The following is an 18,600-nucleotide window of genomic DNA, read 5'->3' as shown; positions in this document are numbered from 1 at the left end:
GATTTGGAGCATTTTATATGACTCTAGGTAGCTTGAATTTCTTCTTCTGAAAACTACTTGTTCACTTTCTTTGACCATTTATCGATTGGGGAATAATTTTATAGATTTGGGTTAGTACATCCCAAGGGATCTCAAACCCTACGGTAAGATAGGAGGTGTCTACCCCAAGCTCGTGAAGACTTCCCCTGGCATAATGGGCAGATGAGAACAATTTGTCCTAATCGCCATGAAAACAGATAAGTGAGTGCTACTGTAGAGCGTTTAAGAGTTTGGTCAGTCACCAAAAAGGCCACGGCCATCTACTGGAGCTCAAGTCATCATCAGTTGTCTTGACACTGTCCTATAACTGGGAACTTCCATTTTGGGATCTCCTTCAGGAAATGTTCACTAGATTTTTTCCATTTCTATTTTACCCTAAGATAATGGGGCAGTTTTCCTTGATAATTTATTGAAATATGATGTCTAGGGTCCTTCTTTGATCATGGCTTTCAGACTGTCTAATAATTCTTAAATGACCTCTCCTCAATCTATTTTTCTTTTGATTTTGCTTTATTGTTAATTGATATCTCTTGGTGTCATTAGCCTTTCTATTTGCCCTATTCTAAATTTTGAGGAATTCTTTTTTCCAGTGATATTTTGAAGCTCTTTATCCATTTGGAAAATTTCTGCTTTTTAGAAAATTTTTTTCTTTAGTAGTTTTTTTGTAATTCATTTTCCATATAAATATATTTAATTCTTTAAGCTATTCTGCTTTTCAGGAGTTCCTTTCTTCAGTGAATTGTTATACTTCTTTTACCATTAGGCCAATTCAGGTTTTTAAAGATGTTACTTTCTTCAGTATTTGGAGGGGGGAGGGGGGCTCTTTTGCCAAACTTTTAATTCTTTTTTCATAATTTTCTTGCATCACTCATTTCTTTCCCTAATTTTTTCTCTACCTTCATTTCTTTCTTTAACTCTTTCAGAAATTCCTACTAAGCTTGGATCCAATCAGCATTTTTCTTTGAGACTTTTCACTTTGTTGTCTTCTTCCGAATTTATTTCTTGGCCTTCCCTGCCAGCACAGTAGCTTTTATGATTAAATTCTTTTTTGCATTATTTACTCATTTTTTCAGTCTGGATCTTGACTTTGAATTTTATGTGAAAGCTGAGTTCTGATTACCTTGGGGTGAGGAAGCACTATGCTAAGCTTCAGGCGTTTTCATGCTGCTATTTTCAGAGATAGTTCTGGGAGTCTACAAGTTTTTGGTGCTTCCAGGGTAGTGTAATCCAGAGAGAGTACAGTCACTGCCAAAGTCCCCTACTTCTTCAGAGGTTTATGTGAAATCAAAAAGAAAAAAAATTACAAAGTAACTGAGTCAAGTGGGACAAAGATATTCTTAGCTAGAAAAACTTCAAGAGGGGAACTGACAAGAAGGTTCAAGACTAAAGTCTCATATAAATCCTACAAATGTCAGTGAAGTGATACAATTTTTACTGCTTTCAATAAAAGGACATGGTTTTAGCACATCAATAAAAGCAGTCTTAAAGCTGAGCCATACATTGTTATTAATGATTTAATAAATTCACCATGGGAGCTGAAGCTGACGGGGCCAGCCAGTGATTTCATGTTTTCTCTTATTGCAGAAAGATTTTCTTTAGCACATGCTCCTTATGGCAGCCCAGCAAAATACAAGGGGTTGATGGAACCCTTCTGGAGACTGACTTATCTCAGCTCCGCCATTTCTTGTTTTGGCATTGTTTATCTGATGATCCTATACTTCCTTTATTTCCCATGAAATGTATCCATGAAGATCTCTAGATTTAATAAAGGCCTTAGAAAGCATTTTTTCCAGATCGTTTTTCCCAAACATTTCCAAGGAATTATAGAATTTTAGAGCTGGAAGAGAGGCATAAGAAGGTCATCTAGGTTAATACCAATACACTCAATTTGCTGATAAGGAAACAAAGACCCAGGGACAGGGATTTGCCCACATTCTCTCAGAAGGAAGAGACAGCGAATGACCTAAATAGAACCAGAACCCTTATCACCTGATGACTGTACTGCATTACCCATGAAGAATGGGTTAGCTGAAACATCCTAAGCATTCGCTAACTGGCCTTTCTCTTTTTATAGCTACCTTTGGACACAAAACCAGATCATGTTATTCTCATATTATACCAATGAACAAATTTTGGTATAATAAGGGTAAAGAATTTCACATAATATTCTATTAATGTTGAGTTAGTTACCTGAATATCTAGATAAATTATCCAATTGATCTTTATTTGAAACAGGTAGGACCCAGTCCCTCCCCTACATCAAAGTTTCCACTGCCTATGGAATAAAGACCCAGGTCCTTAACTGATCACCTCCTAGCTTCAAAGGGCTTTCCCAGGAATATCTTCTACTCTTCCACCTCTCTGGCTCCAGACTTTAGTCCGACCAGACCAGAAGGCCACGGATGCCTCACATACTATTCCTCGTCTCTTGTTCCCGGGGTAAATACAGCATCCCCAGATACTCGGCTGCTCTTGTGCCCCCCTCTGTGTCTGTTCCGGTATACAGAATGTCTCCATTCCCTCAGCCAGCCCTTCAATTTTCTCTGTCTCTGCTTTCCTAGGTAAGCAGCTCAACTAGAGAATAAGCACCTACTAGGGGCTGGGCTCTGTGCTAAGAGTTTTACAAATATTATCTCCTTTGATCCTCCCAACAGCTGCCAGAGGTAGGTGCAATTATTTCCATTTTACAATTGAGGAAACTGAGGCAGACAGAGGCTGAGTGAATTGCCCAGGTGCACACAACTAGTAAGTGTCTGAGACCACTGGGGGTTTCCTGACTCCAAGCCCGGTGCACTGGGCACCGTGGTGCCTCCAAGTGACCTGACCAGATGCTCCTATTGCGACCATGACCATGAGGGGGTCCGGGGGAGAGACATCCCTCCATTTATAACTTTACTCCTAGACTCTAAGCTCTTGAATTCTTGTCCCTACATAAGAAATTCCCTTTCCTCTTTACCCACCTTCCATCCATTATGTCCCACTGACATCCTACCTTTGCCTAGTTCAAATCCCCTCCCCTAAAAAATGATTTCTACTTCACCTGATCGCCTAGCACTTGATATTATTCTTATAAGAATTATAAAAGAGGTACAGACATGGATGGGCTGTAGCGATTCTGAAGGAAATAACCAAATTGATGGTCAAAGAGCTCATAGAGTTATTTAAGTATTTTGAATGGCCGCTTTCACATTATTATATTAAAGTAAGATATCTGTCCCTTCCTTCTACCTTTTCCACTTAAATACCTGGAGAAAATTAATTATGTCTGCCCCAAAAAGATATATAAATATCAATAGATATGACTGGTAAGGAGGAAATATCAAAGAGGACCCAGAAAAGGAACAGCCTTGTGGGAGAAAGCTGCAACTAACAGGACGAGAGGATTCAGGAAGCTGGTTGTCTTGCTGAAAGACTGGAAATTCTACAGGAGCTTGTCTTGGTCTGAGAAAGTAAATAAAGGGTGGCTTGTGGTACTGAGAAATAATAAGCAGCAAGAAAGGGCAGGGACAAAGGGAATGAGCGACAGGGGGATTGAGAAGAGAGACTGATAGTGAGAGGGAAAGGATTCATTTTGGAAGGGAGTGAGGAAGGTGGGGAAAAAAGGAAGGAAAGATAGAGAAAAAGAGAGAGAGAATAAGAGAGACATAAATAGACACAGAGACACAAACACTAATCTAGAGATAGAAAGAATGAGAATCTACTTCTAGCAAAGAGAGTAATTGTGGGAAAGGGTTTCTACCTGAGAGTGAATACTTAGGGCTGAAAGAGACTGTAAATTTACGAACATCTCTGGCATTAACAGTTGCTCACTCAAGGACATCTGTTTTGTTTTTCGTATTTTAACAAAACTTGATTCTGCAGTGTTGTGAGTTATTCTTACAAATACGAGGTCACCCAGCATTCTGGCCCAGGTTTCTGAGGTAGAGGGAGAAAATCCTCCCAAGTTCTCTTAGGCCACTCTTGTGAACTAACAAAAGGATTCCAACCTTGCCATCATCTACCAGAATGTTTGGTTCTTGAGGTCACTGACCCTATTTTATTTATCTTTGTGTCTCTCTAAGCATAAATGTATTTAATAAATGTCTGCTGAATGAATGAGTTCTGGACTTAGACTTCCAGCGAAGGAATAAAGACTTTTCTCCCCAACAAAAGGATCACGATCAAGAAAAGACAGCTTTTTAAGTGTATGTAGATCTGGGGGAAAATATAATAGGACACTCCAAAATACAAACATACAGAATGTGGTACTCACAACAGCACCTTCGAACAAGCTTTTAAAATGTGACTCTGTCAGAGAAGTAATTTAAGGAACCTCATTCACATAATATTAACGTGACAAGTATAACAAGATAAATACATCATATGATTCTCAAATGACATAATTAACATAACATATTTGACATATTCCTATTAATGATCTTTTATTATGTATGAACAGTCATATTACATTAGATAAGCCATGAAAAGATCTAATCACTGTCAACTTTCTTCAAGGTTTTGACTGCACTCTTATTTACACAATGTTATCTCAAACTAATCCTTGGATTTAAAAGAGTATAAATCTTCTCACAATTGTAAACAAACATGTTTCTGTGAGATGAGCATTTTAATTAGATTCACATGGGAAATGTGAGATAGAAAACCCCGTGATCCAGAGCTGCCCTCAAAGAGTCCGGTACAAAGAAGGAAGGTTGGGGCACAAAGTGGGCCACTGGAGTTATGCCTGTTAAAACTGTTAAAATCTTCCCTGATGTTAAATTGAAAAAGTGAGGTTTATACCATCACAATCCCAGCACGTACCATAGTTTCCTTTGCAAATCCACTATTGATTGAACATTCATTAATTCATCTAATGCTCTTCTTGAAATTTGTATTTTCTAAACCAACACAAGTCATGGAGCAATACAGTCCAGGTCCAAGTGACTTATTATTTATTTACCGTGCTGTGTATTCACTTCTCTGTATACATATTTCTAACACTGGCCATCCATTCTGGAGAGCATCCCTGGGACCTTCTGTGCTGACCCTTTCTGATGGGTCCCCAGATAAACCAAAAACCACAGGTCGATCAGCTCTACCCCTTCCACCCACATCTAGGTGGCAGGCTGGAGGAAGCAATCCACAAGCCCTCAGATCGAATAGCATTTGTTCAATTCTCATCCTTCTTGACCTCTCTGCAGCCTTTGATGTTGTCAATCACGTTCTTTTCTCTGGATTTTTTTTGACACTACTTTCTCCTATCTTCTCCTTTAATTTTTCTGATCCTTCTCAGTTTCCTGAGATAATAATTGTGCAGTTCTTTGCACAGCACCTGGTACATAGTAACGCGCTATGTAAATGTTAGCTATTATCATTATCTGGGTATGTTCACTGGCTGTCCCCTATACATGGAATGTTCTCCCTCCTTATCTGCCCTTCTAACTTCCCTGGCATCCTTTAAATCCCAGCTAAAATTTCACCTTCTGTAAGCCGCCTTTCCCCAATTCCCCTTAATGCTAGGCCCTTGCCTCCCATTTATCCTGTCTTTATGTTGCTTGTACATACATATTGATCCTATAATTTTATCCTATAAACATTTGCTTTGTATGTATTTGTTTGGCGTCTTCCCCATTAGACAGTAAGCTCCTTGAGGACAGGGATTGACCAGGGCTGGCACATATTTAATACATGTTTACTGATTTCTATTCATTGGTTAACTTCAATATTTGAATTATATCTCATTTAATCTTCACAATAACTATGTGAGACAGGTGCTATTATCATCACCATTTTAATGATGAAGAAACTTAGTTCCAAGTGTTTAAGTGGTTGATCCAGGGTCCCACCCCTCCTAAGGGTCTGAGGCTGGCTTTGAATCCAAGTCTTCTATCCATTAGGCAAATGTCTTTCCAGGCACTGAGAAATGTTTCTTGAATAAATGACATTTGCTAATAAAACAGATAAAGTAAAACTGTTTCATTTGTTCAATTGCTAAATATTTACTAACTACCCATGAGGAGAAGGTTCTATGAGAAGATGCAGAGATACAAAGATGTAAAAGACATTGATTCTTATCTCCAGAAGCTTATTGTAGGGAAGGGATCAAATAGAATATTCACAAAAAGACAGATGACATCATTCAATCCACCCCCTTCTAGTAAGTTTATGCAAGGAACTGTGCTAAACTCCAGGGATAAAAAGTGACAAATCCAAGGCAGCTAGATGGCTCTAGTGGACAGAGCACCAGCCCCAGTCAGGAGGACCTGAGTTCAATCTAACCTCAGACACTTAGTACTTCCTAGATGTGTGACCCTGGGTAAGTCACTAAACCCCAATTGCCTCAGGGGAAAAAAAAAGAAAAGAAAGAAAGAAAAAAGAAAAAGAAAAAAAGAAAGAAAAAAAAAAGAAAAGTGGCAAATCCTTCCCTTCAAGAAGCTATAAATGAACACAGATAAAAAATTAAGGTGGGGGAGGGAATGAACATTTATATAAAGCTGACTATTTGTCAGACACTGGGCTAAGTGCTTTTTAAGTATTATCTTATTTGAGATTCATAATGATCCTCAAGGTAGGTGCTATCATGATTCGCATTTGCCAGTTAAGGGAAAGAAGGCCAACAGAGGTTAAGTGGCTTGCCCAAGATGACGCATCTGTCCCGTATCAGTGGCCATATTTGAACTCAGCTCTCTCCCTGAGCCACCACTTTGCAGGAGGAAGATAAGGAAGGAGATCTCCATGGAGTCATGGACACTGAGCATCATAGGGACAGAAATGAAGGAGAAATGTATCTGAGATGAGGGGACCAACCTGATGGAGAGCTCAAAGGCGGAAGGACAAGGCCAGAGAGAATACTCATTCTCTAGAAAAGAAGGCTGAAAAGGGACCCTGAAACCAGACTATGAAAGGGCCTCAGAAACCAGGCTAAGGAGCCAGGGACAAGAGGGCACCAGTGAGGGAGGGGTTGAACAGCTAAGTCATTGGGGCCTTCCTTCAGCTGATTATTTTGTAACTGCACAGAGACATTCTGGAAGTCAAAAAATGCCGGCAAGCCAATCAGTTTGGGGACCTATTACAAAAGCCCAGGTTAGAGATGATGAGAGCTGGACCAGGACAGAAAGGATGGGGTTCACCAAGAGAAGTGCCATGAAGCAGGACCTGGCAACGGATTAGATACGGGTGGTATCTAAGTGCTGGACCCTTGATGTTTGGGAAGGTGATACTGCCATTGTAAGAAATTAGACATTTGGAAGGAAGGTCAGATCTGGGAAGGAAGATGATGAGTTCAGTCTTGGATAAGTTGACATTGAAATGCTGGCAGAAAAAATACCCAGAATGCTGGAGATGAATGCCTAAAACTCAGAGAGGAACCAAATCTATAAACCTGGAAGTTCTCTCTATATAAATCAGGAAACCATGGGAGAATGAATGAGTAAAGGGCTTGAAGGTAGTCTCTGGGGGCAGCGGCACTTCCATTGTGCTCCTCTGGCACGTTTAATAACTCCAGGAGTTCAGAGGAAGGACAGATCACTTAGCAAGCTGTGAAGAGAAAGTGCTGGACAACAAAGGGAGAGTGAGTGAAGCTAGGTGGTGACAGGGAAAGAACACTTTGGAGGCCAGGCGTCCAAGGAGAAGCCCTGACACTGACAACTAGGAAAAGCTCGTGATTTCTCTAAGACTCAATGTTTCTTATCTGTGAAAATGGAGCGATTGCCCTTGTACTACTTTATCTCATGAAGCTGGGGGGGGGGGGAATCTGTTTAAGCTTGAAATTACTATAGAAACGGGAGCTGTTGCTACTTATCGGCTTCTAAGCCTTAAAGATGCTGTGTTCCTCATCAAGTTGGCAAACAAGGCCGCTGTGTTCCTCCTGTCTAGACCATATGTAACAACAGAGACCAAAGTCCTATCACTTCCCAGACTAAAGAATCACCACGCTCTCATCTCGTCCTTCCGCACAGCACCGGCCAGCCCCAGCCACCAATCCCCTTCCATGGTAGAATGTACACATTCCATTATGGTGTTCTCATTCATTCACTGCAGAACTCAACATATGTGACCTAAGTAGAAAACAGAAGCCAAGACAAACGTGGGGTGGGAGTAGAAAAGTAGAAGAGCTCCAAAAGGAATAAGGAAACGCAAGAAAAAAATTCAAATGATTTTACTGAACAAAAAATAACCTAAGCTTTCATGGATAAATGAGACAGATCTTGTTAAATAGCATTCTCACCATTCACTTCAATAGGGACTTAGCAACTACTTGCCGATACAAAACTGGAAAATGGCAGCCTCTATCCTCAAGAAGCTTATGCTCTATTAGCAAGACTACAATCTCAACTCACAGAAGAATGATACAAAGTAGTATTGCTAGAGAGAGAAGAGATACAACAATAATAATAATACTTTAATATTTGCAAAGAGCTTGGCAAATATTATCTCATTCTATGCCAGGTAGGGAGGCAGATGCTCTCATTATCCCCATTTTACTAATCATGAAACCAAGGCCCAGACAGTGAGAAGTGCCCAGACACACAAGTAGGAAATTATCTGAGGACTGATTTCAGCCCAGTTCTTCCTCAGGGCCGACACATGGAGGCAAGAATTCAGTGAACAATTGAAGCCCAGCGGAATGAAATGCTGGCTTTGGGAAGGGGACTTAAATGAAATAACATAGACTCCAGCCAGCTTGAATACAATCTTAAATACAAAATCAGTTGGTCTTTTATCCAGTCAGCTTGAATAAAATCTTAAATACAAAATCAATGGGTCTTTTATAAAGACAAGAGTGAGCCACAATGAAGACTTCTGAAAAGGGGAGGGGCAGAGGCAGACAGAGATACTAGAAAGTCATTCTGGCAACTCTATAAAAATAAATGGGTTGATCAGTGATGGACAGACTTGATCAATGATGGACAGAAACAACTACACCCAGAGAAGGAACTCTGGGAAGTGAATGTAAATTGTTAGCACTACCGTCTATCTACCCAGGTTACTTATATCTTCAGAATCCAATATTTAACGTGCAACAAGAAAATTGGATTTACACACATATATTGTATCTAGGTTATACTGTAACACATGTAACATGTATGGGATTGCCTGTCATCTAGGGGAGGGAGTAGAGGAAGGGAGGGGATAATTTGGAAAAATGATTAAAAGGGATAATGTTATTTTAAAAATTACTCATGCATATATACTGTCAAAAATTTTTTATAATTATAAAATAAACAAACAAACAAACAAACAAACAAATAAATAAATAAATGGGAACAGGAATAATCGTGGACATCTAAACAGTTCTCGGCCTTGCCGTCTGGTGGAATCCCAAGTAAAGTTCCATAATGGCACTATGGTTAGACTAGCGCGTCTACAGGGTAACCCTATGGAATTGAGACTCACTTTGTACACCCCAGTGGCCGACCCCGAGATCCCGGTATCTGGTTTAACGCTGAAAATTCCCACAAGACAGGAGGAGAGAGGATTTCTCTTCAATTATGCACCTCAGCCAGCGAGATGCTCCATCAGACACTCCACTCATAAATCTGGAGACCATGGGCACTCTTTTACCCTGAGCCCAACATTTACAAAAGCCAGCTCTGGTAATGGTTGACAAGGGAAAGTGATAGCAAGCCACTGTCATCGATCATTCTCCGCCCTATTGTAAATAAATGCTGCTTGAGGCTATATATGTGGATGGTCTTGGAAGCTTTGTTAAAATTACATCAATACTAACAGAATGAAGTATGGCTCTCCATCTTTAGTCTAAATGGTTTGCATGATACACTTCAGGAAAACACACGGCAAGTGACTCTTCCCCTGCCCAAGCGTCAGCTCCCCCAGTCGTGGTAATGATCATGTAGATACCCTGGCAAGAGTAAGAAAATAAAGCCAGGCTCTGGAAGACTTTTCATCAGCCTTCCCTGACGGCTACACAGGAGACTATTAAGTCCCTTTCAAGACAGCTTCGGATGCAGAAGCAGCAGGAATTATTCTCAAACTGTCAAGCAAATATTCAGGAACTATTTGCTAGCTCAGGTTATTTTCAATTCCCCTAAATATAATTAGGAGTCCCATTTAAAGCCGTTCCCATTGCGAGGAGAAATCGAAGGGGAACGTTAGCACGAGAAACAAACAGAACCTTCTGGAATAGCCATCTTGGTATCTGGGAATGAGGAAATACTGCAGAGTGAATTCTGACACTTGAAAACAGAATCTTCCAGAGTCAAGAAATGCACCTGACTGCCAAGAATAATACTTCAGTGGTTCAAGCAGTACTCTGTAACCAGTGCCCAGGGGGCTTCCACACTCAGAACCACAGGAGTCACCGCACACCGGGGGAAATTGGAAAAACAGACACTGAGGAATACACAGTTTGCAGACATTTTAAAGACAGACTTCGACGTGGGCAGGAGGAGGAACGGCGGGCTTTGGAAATGGGCAAAAGCCCTTCTCGAGACTTGATTTGGCAGCGGGTCCTCGCCCCTTCCCCTTTATGTTGGCTTCTAGGTGGGTCTCTAACATCTGGGAGGGCAGAGGGAGGGAGAGCAGACTCCCAAATGAAATGAGGAAAACCGATCTCACTGGAAACGGAAATCTGAACGCTGTGCGAGAACCGAAGCGCGGGAGGAGGGACAGAGACAATGTGGGGACGGATGGGAAAGCTCATCAATTAGCCCTAACGGGAAGGCGTCCGATGGCCCGGGATGGGCCACCCCGGCACGGGCGATCTCCTCTCCCCGCTCCCGAATGATCCCCCTTTCTAACCCCACGCTAAGGCGGGCTGGGTCACAGGGGGCCCACAAAGAAAGAGCCCCTTTGGCAGGGGGATCCAGCAGGCAGCGGCCGAGGGGGCAGGGGCAGCACGCGGGGGCACACATGGCACGCTGGCTGGGGGCGCTCTCCCTCAGAAGAATCCTAGGCGATACAAAGCGCAGCCAAAGGGAGAATCCAAATGAAAAATGAAGAAAAAAAAAAGTCAGCCCACGCAGAGAGCCGCCGGGCTGACCCAACCTTCAGACAAGCTAGTCGGCCCAAAGGTGCCCGGGCCCAAGCCGGCTACAACTTGCGGAACCGCGGCCCCGGCGCCCTGCGCCAGGGACCAGTCCCGTCCTCACAGACGCTAGTTCTGTGACCAATAGCAATTTATTTGATAGAACCACTGGATTTTTTTCCGAGTTCTCAACAAAGGAGCCATATTAGGAAAAAATCTCGCAAAAAGAAAATTGCCCCCTCCCCTTCCCCCCCACCGATGCCTTACAAACCACGCCCTTACACGCTGCCTCTCACTCGCTCACACACATAGCCTTGCACAAAAATTGGCACACACACACACACACACACACTGCAGTCCAAGGAATGCTGACTGCGCGCTGCACGAATCAGGAGCAGCTCCTCTCTCTCTCTTTCTTACACACACACACACACACACACACACACACACACACACACACACACACACACTCACACCAGAGCACTTTCACACACACCCCCACATACACACACACTCTCCAGCACTCTCATGAGCACACCCTCCACAACCCCCCCCCCCGCCCTCCCCACACATTCGAGCACTCTCATGCACACCCCCCCACACATACACACCCCCCCACACACATTCACACACCAGAGCGCGCGTGCGCACACACAACACAACACACACACACACACACACACACACACACACACACACACACACACACACACACTCACACACACCCCGGCCGCTATTGCCCCCTCTCCCGGCCCCGGCTCTGGGCGCTCGGGCTCGGCTGGGACACCATCTGTTGGGCCGCTTGGGCTTGTCCGGGGCCGGCTCGCCCCCCAGCGGGGCCCGGGAGAAGCGCCCCGAGCCGCATTAACCCCTTCGGGCGGCGGGGACTGCGGACGCCCACCTGCAGAGCGGCCGCAGCTCCCGCCGCCCCGGGGGAGTTGCGGCCGTCCCTCCCCAGCCCCGACCCTCCGGCGCTCATCCCCCCCATCCCCCCGCCAGCCCCCCGCCCCGCTACCCGAGGCCCGGCTCCCGCGGGGCGGCTACCCGGGAGCGGGCGGCCGGCCAACAGGGGCAAACTTGGGAGTCGCCGCCTCCTCCTCCTCGGTCCGGCCCAGCCCAGCGGGAGCCTCGGCCCGCTCCGGCCGCGCGCCCCAAGCTCCAGGCCACGCCGGGGCAGCCCCCGGCCGCGGCTCGAACACTTACCTTCTTCCGGGGCTGCCATTTCATCATATTTGTAGAGCCGGGAGGGGGGGCATTAAGGGGCTGGCTGCGGGCGCGGGGCAGGGGCCGGGCGGCCGGCACTGCAGGGCATGCTGCCTCCCGGCCGGCCCCAGTGCTCGGCCAGGCTCAGGGAGCGAGCGGGAGCGGCCGGGCCGGAGGCTGGCGTCGTGGCCGGTGGGCGGCAGCGGCCCGAGCCCCGGGGGGCTCCCCCGTCAGGGGGCGGCGCGGCGGCCCGAGGGGGGCATGGTCCTCGCGGGTGCAGGCTACGGGGGGAGCCGGCCCGGGCCGCCGCCTCCTCCTCGGCCGCCGCCGCCGCGGTCCCCGGCAGCGGGCAGGGGGCTTCTGCTTCACAGGAGAGGCTGGAGGAGCGAGGTGCGGCTCCGCGCTGGGCTGCGGGGAGGCGGCGGCGCTCCTGCCATCCGAACCTCCCGGGCCGAAGGCTCCGCAGCCCGCCCGCCCCGGGCCGCCCGGCCGAGCGCTCGCGGGGATGCGGCGAAGGGTCCCGGAGGCGCCTGCAAGCCGAGCCGCCGCTCGCGCTCTCTCCTCCTCCCGAGGCTCGGAGCCTCCCGATGCCCCGCACTTCCCCCGAGCCTGTCAAGAGGGCAAAACTTGGTGAGGGCGCTCGGGCGGGCGGGCGCGCGGGGAGCGCCTCGGGGAGCCGGGCTGCGCGGGCTCTGTTTTTGTTTTTGTTTTTTAATTCCCGAGGACCTCGGTGGGGAAAAGCTGGAAGGAAATCCTGCAAGAACCCTGCTCAGTCTGCACTAATGACTTCCTTCCCTTCTGGGCTAGCTCAGCCTGCCCAGCTCCAGCGAGCGGAGCAAGGGCTTCTGGGTCTTAGTGCCACCACATCGGCTGGGGGGAGGCGGGCGCGAGGCGCGGAGCTTCCCAGGCGGCGCCCGGCCGGGACGGACCTTCTCCCGGGCTGCCCTGCGGATGGGGGGCGGGGGCGGGGGCGGGGGGAGATTAAAAAAAAAAAAAAAAAAAGGTGGGACTGTCAGCTGGCGTTAAAAAACCCGTTACCTCAATTTACAAAAACGCCTTTCAAACTCCGGGTCTCTGCAGAAGTCCAAGAACTTAATCAAATATGTGCCCGGGTCCATGTAAAGCGATAATTCCCCTGCCACAATAGAGCCAGCGGGGGTGGGGGTGGGGGCAAAGCTCGGCGGTAAGTCTGGCCCCCCCCAGGCTTCGGGGACCGGCTTTGTCCGCAAAGTGCGCCGGACTCTCGGGGAGGACGCGTCCCACGGACGTCCAAAGCGTGTTATTATTCTAATAAGGAGGATTGTTGCAAACGCTAGGATTCTATAATCTGTGAACTCTGCCAGCAGGCAAACGGCAGACGGCTACTAAAGGAGAAAGGGCCTCCGAGGAAGACCTGCCTTTAAGGCTCCCCCTCCCCCCAGGAACTCGCTGGTTGAGTGGCCCTAACCAAGTCACTTCACCTCTCCCGGTCTCCGTTTCCTGAGTTGTCAAATAAAAATAATCTAAGAAGCAAAGGAAGTCTTGTATGTCAAGTAATAAAGTCCTGGAGAAATGCGCGCTGGGACTATTATCAGCACTTTCCCACAAAGCTCTCCTCTGGCCACACGTTAAATGCCTCCGGATCTACATCAGCCACAGCGAGACACCTAAATCTCGCTTCTCTTCCATTAGCTTTCGGAACTTTAGCGACCACGGAGGCGGCTCTCTGTTACCACTGAGGAAACTGAGGCTGAGGGAAGGAAGTCTGTGCCCTGGCACTCTCAGTAAAACGGGAAGCTCTCTGGGCCTTACCTGCAGACTCTCCCCTCCCCCCCACCTCGATGCCTCAGCAAGTCATGGGCTTTCTCCACTGATCCAAGTGGCCAATGGTTTCTTAGGTCCATGTTTCTCTTTCAAAATGGGGGGAGGGGAGGTAGATAACTAAGCTATATTAATAAGTGGAGACTAAGAATGCAGGGGTTCAGGGGTGGAATCAGATAAAACCGACCCTAAAAGGTCCCTTCTCTACTCCTGATGCTAGTAACAGTAACAACAATAGCTACTATTTATATAGTATCTGAAGGTATTTCATTTGCTCCTCACAAGAATTCTCTATGGTGGGAATTAGCTCCTATCTTACAGTTGAGGAAACTGAGGCAGAGTTGATTGACTTGCCCAGGGTCACACAGCCAGTAAGTGTCTGAAGCAGATCTGAAGATAGCTTGTGTACTGCACGCCTCCCCTCCCCCCCCCCCCCCCCCCCCCAGCACTACAGGCTCTTGTAAACTTTTTCTTGAAAAGCTAGTTCGGCCTTGCCCAACTCTCCCCGAGCCCATGTGGGCTTTTCTGGGCAAAGATACTGGAGTGGTTTCTTTTTCTTTCTCCACATCATTTGACAGATGAGGGAACTGAGGCAAACAGGGTTACACGGCCAATATCTGAGGCCACGTCTGAACTCGGAGTCTTCCTGACTCCAGGCTGGGAACTCTGGCCACTGTACCACTGCATGTCATGTCAAACCTTCCATGACTTCCCTTCCCCCCACTCTCAGCAGAAACCTTTGAGAACTTCATATTTTACAGAACAAGATGGATGCCCTTTGCCATGAACAGCTCTTCCTCATCTTCCCTCTATCACAGGGCTTCTCCCACTCTCTCTCCTTAGCATAGCTAACTGGCTGGGGAGATCCCATTCCATTTCCTCTTCATCCCCCCCTTCACTTATTCTCAATCTTTGCCTGGCTATAAACACGTCCATGGCTCCCCCAGCCTGAAAACACGGTCACTGGATCCATTCATCCCCCTCCCTCTCATCCTTTCTCTCTTTTTCCTTTGTAACGAACATCAAAAAGGCGTCTACAGCCAGGGCCTCCACTTTCTTTCCTCCCACTCTCTTAACCCCTCATATCTGCCTTCCTGCCTTCTCTTTCCATCAAAAAGCTGTTTCCCCAAAGTTAGACAATGTCATCCTCCCCGTCACACTCATTCTCTCTCTTCTTTCTCTCTCTCTCTCTGTCTCTCTCTGTCTCTCTCTCTCTGTCTCTCTCTGTCTCTCTCTCTCTCTCTGTCTCTCTCTGTCTCTCTCTCTCTCTCTCTCTCTGTCTCTCTCTCTCTCTCTCTCTCTCTCTCTCTCTCTCTCTCTGTCTCTCTGTCTCTCTCTCTCTCTCTCTCTCTCTCTCTCTCTCTCTCTCTCTCTCTCTCTCTCTCTCTCTCTCCCCTGTGTCACTGGCACTTTCATCATGTCCCATCTGGACTGCTGCAAGGAGGGAAGGTCTGCCTGCCTCAAGTCTCTCCCCAGTCCAGTCCATCCTCCACTCAGCCACACAGTGCACTTCCCAAAGCACAAGCCTGACCCCATCACTCCACTACTCAATGAATTCCAGTGGCTCCCTGTCATCTCCGGATCAAATACAAAGTCCTCTGCTTGGTGTCCCAAATCCTCACAATCTGACTTCTTCCTACCTTTCCAGTCTTCTCACACCTTCCTCTCTAACCTGTACTCTTAAATCCAGTGACACTGGGCTTCTGGCTGTTTACTGACTTGTATTATATCATATTACATCACACTGATAAAATCTGGCAATAAAATCCTCAAAGCTTATAGGGAAAATGGAATTAGGGGCATGACATTCAAAAATTTCATCAGTAACACATAAAATATAGCAGTACAGTTTTATCCATGGTAAATAAATGTTTGAGAAATCCATAACTATTACAATAAGTAGTGATAGTACCCATAGTCTTGTCCTGGTTCCCACAGGGTCAAAACTGGAGAAAATCTAGAGTCTTGATGGCTATAAGACTTCAGATAAGGTGGTAAGTAAAGGAGAGGGGAGGGAGGTTTAGGATTTAGGCAGTATTCTTTCATTGTTTTCTTGGATGAAACCAAGCACATGCAAATGATGCTCCCTAATCTAGCAATTGGAATAAATTATTACTTTTAAAACATGTGTTACGAGAAAATTGACTGTTAAGAGCAAAAAGAAAACCAGTACCTGTTCTCAAAGAACTTCCATTCTAATGGGGGAAGACCGTGTGTAAAAGGGAGCTGAAAGAGAAGGGGGAATAGAGGACCAGCCTGAATTCAGGAGGACCCGAGTTCAAATCTGGTCTCAGACACTTAGCACTTCCTAGCTGTGTGACCCTGGGCAAGTCACTTAACCACAGTCTCAGGAAAAAAAAAGAGAGAGAGAGAGAGAAGGGGGAGATGTCCACCTCAGGAGCATAAAGGAGAAGCCCAGAGAAGCCCAGAGTCAGGGGATGTGTCAGGACAGAAGTAGAATAATTAAGGCTGATTCCTGGAACCTCCTCTAAATGGTAGTACTGGGAGAAACTCACCCATCAGGCGCAAAGGCAGAAGGATCTGCCAGGGTGAAGAGACAACAGGGAAAAAGATATCTTCCAGAAGAAAAGGTTTTGAGAGCAAGGCATTGAGACCAGAGAGTCAGGAGCAGAACTAAAATAATTTTAAATGTCTAAGCTACCAGGGAAAATTTTCAACATTTATTAACAATCCATTAATCAACAAACACATGAAGTGCCAACTACAAATCAAGCACTATGCCAGCAAGATCAAAATTAGTCCATTCCTGCTTTCAAACAGCTTATATTCTATTAAAGGAAATCAAGGATACATCTTTGGCAGTAGCACGCTGGAGCTAGATCATATTAGTTTACAAAAATGGACTTTAAATTTCAAAGTAAGCATCTGAACCTCAGAAATTGGCATATGCTCCAAATCAGAGCTTGATTTACTTTGTTGTTGTTATTATTGTTTGTCTAGACTTGAGCAAGTGATGGAGAAAAGTGCTAATAATGTAAAAGCGTCCTTTATATCCTTCTGGTTTGTTTGGTTTTTTCCCAGAGATCCACTTATCAAACATTTACCACCACATGCCTCCATATAAGTATTGACATACAAAATATACTTTGTTCACAGAAATACAAGGTACTTTCAAGATGGGAGAGCATTGGCAGCTGCTGGGGAATCTGGAAAAGCCTCATGTAGGAGGCAGAGCTTGAACTAAGCTTTAAAGGAAGTTATGCATTCCAAGAAGTGGAGGTAAGACGTTGGTGCATTTCAGGCATGAATATGGAAGTTGGAACATCATACATGAGGAAGAAGAAGAAGAACGGACTATCAATGGAACAGAACAAGTACAAACACTAGTTTGGTTTTAGAAAAGCAATATTAATTTGTTTCTTGGGTAAGATTTTATGCTTTTTATTCCAAACTTAATTCTCTTTTCATGTTTTTCCCATAATTTTCATTTCTTTCCCCATTTTTTGCTCTACTACTCTCATTTGGTTTTAAAAATCATTTGTAGCTCTTTTTTTTCCAACTCACTTTTTATCTTCTAGAAATTCTTGTTATGGTTGTGTCCAAGCTGAATATATCTTTGAGGCTTGTCTTAGTGATGTTTTTAAATCATTCTCTTCTTCTAAGTTTGTCCTGAGCACTCCTCCCTGTCACTATTACAGCTTTTTGTGATGGGATTCTTTTTTGTTTTGTTTTGTTTTGTTTATTCCTCTAGCACACTTTCCTGACTTTGGACTTTATTTCAGAATAGGGTTGTACATACCTTTGCAGGGGCTGAACTTCTGTCCCTTCATGTCCTTTTGCTGCCTTCAAAGCTCATGCTTATGACCCTGAAAGCTTTCTATGCTCTCAAAATGGTGTGATCTGGGGCTTCTGCTACCAGTCTGCAAGTTCCCCACACAGGTTTGGTCTACTGGCTAATCCCTGCTAGGGAGACTCAGTACATCCAGAAGGACTGAACTGCAGCTTTGGGAGTCTTCCTCCATTCCTAGGATCATGTCTCTTTCTCCATTTGTTCCTTCCTGGTCTACAACCAGGACCAAATGTGCAGACCCCCTCCTCTGTCACTCTTAAATCTGTGACTCAGAACTGGGGAATAAATAACAAAGCTGCCAGGCGGCAGCCCTCCAAACCCTACTCTAAGGCTCTCACCTTGGTCCCTGATACAGTGACACTCCTCAAAGCATGCTCCAGACCTGAACTTATCGTCAGTGTCCACAGACCTCTGTAGGTCTCCCCAGCCAGCCCAGACTGTGACTTGCCCTTGGATTTCTAAACAGGACACCTGTGTTTTCTATAGCCTTGTGGAGGATGTGTGGCAGGTAAGTTAGAGCGGACTTCTCTTCTTGCCAAACTGCTCCTCAAAAGTGCCATCAACTGCTCCTGTCTGTGGCTCATGACCTCTTAATAATCCAACCTATTCTTATTATTAATCTGCACAAAGCAGAGACCAGGGAATACCTAGTAAAGTAACCCATTTTAAACAATGAGACAGAACTGCAATCATACATCCACCATTCCGACACAAATCAGCACGGGCTTCCTTGTGTTTTTCCATGACTCCTATCTTCCCCTTGCAGTTAAAGAAGAAGAAT

At 45.7% G+C, this 18,600-nt stretch overlaps 1 protein-coding gene across 4 annotated transcripts in view; it reads right to left on the bottom strand.

The window, feature by feature from the left end:
* The window catches only part of TTC28 (tetratricopeptide repeat domain 28), a 554,617-nt gene that overhangs the window by 354,966 nt on the left and 181,051 nt on the right, over positions 1 to 18,600 (bottom strand). The window contains exon 1 of one of the 4 annotated variants that reach the window (XM_074295060.1): positions 12,209 to 13,090. The exons of the other annotated variants lie outside the window; for them this stretch is intronic. Coding sequence (XP_074151161.1) covers positions 12,209 to 12,235 — 27 coding nt within the window. The 5' untranslated portion in view covers positions 12,236 to 13,090. Of the gene's footprint in view, positions 1 to 12,208; positions 13,091 to 18,600 lie in introns of those variants that run through there. 4 annotated transcript variants of the gene reach the window in all.

Source organism: Sminthopsis crassicaudata, chromosome 1 (assembly GCF_048593235.1).
Source record: "Sminthopsis crassicaudata isolate SCR6 chromosome 1, ASM4859323v1, whole genome shotgun sequence".
NCBI lineage: Eukaryota > Metazoa > Chordata > Mammalia > Dasyuromorphia > Dasyuridae > Sminthopsis > Sminthopsis crassicaudata.
The sequence above is the reverse complement of the archived record's forward strand: the minus strand, read 5'-3'. Positions and strand labels throughout refer to the sequence as shown.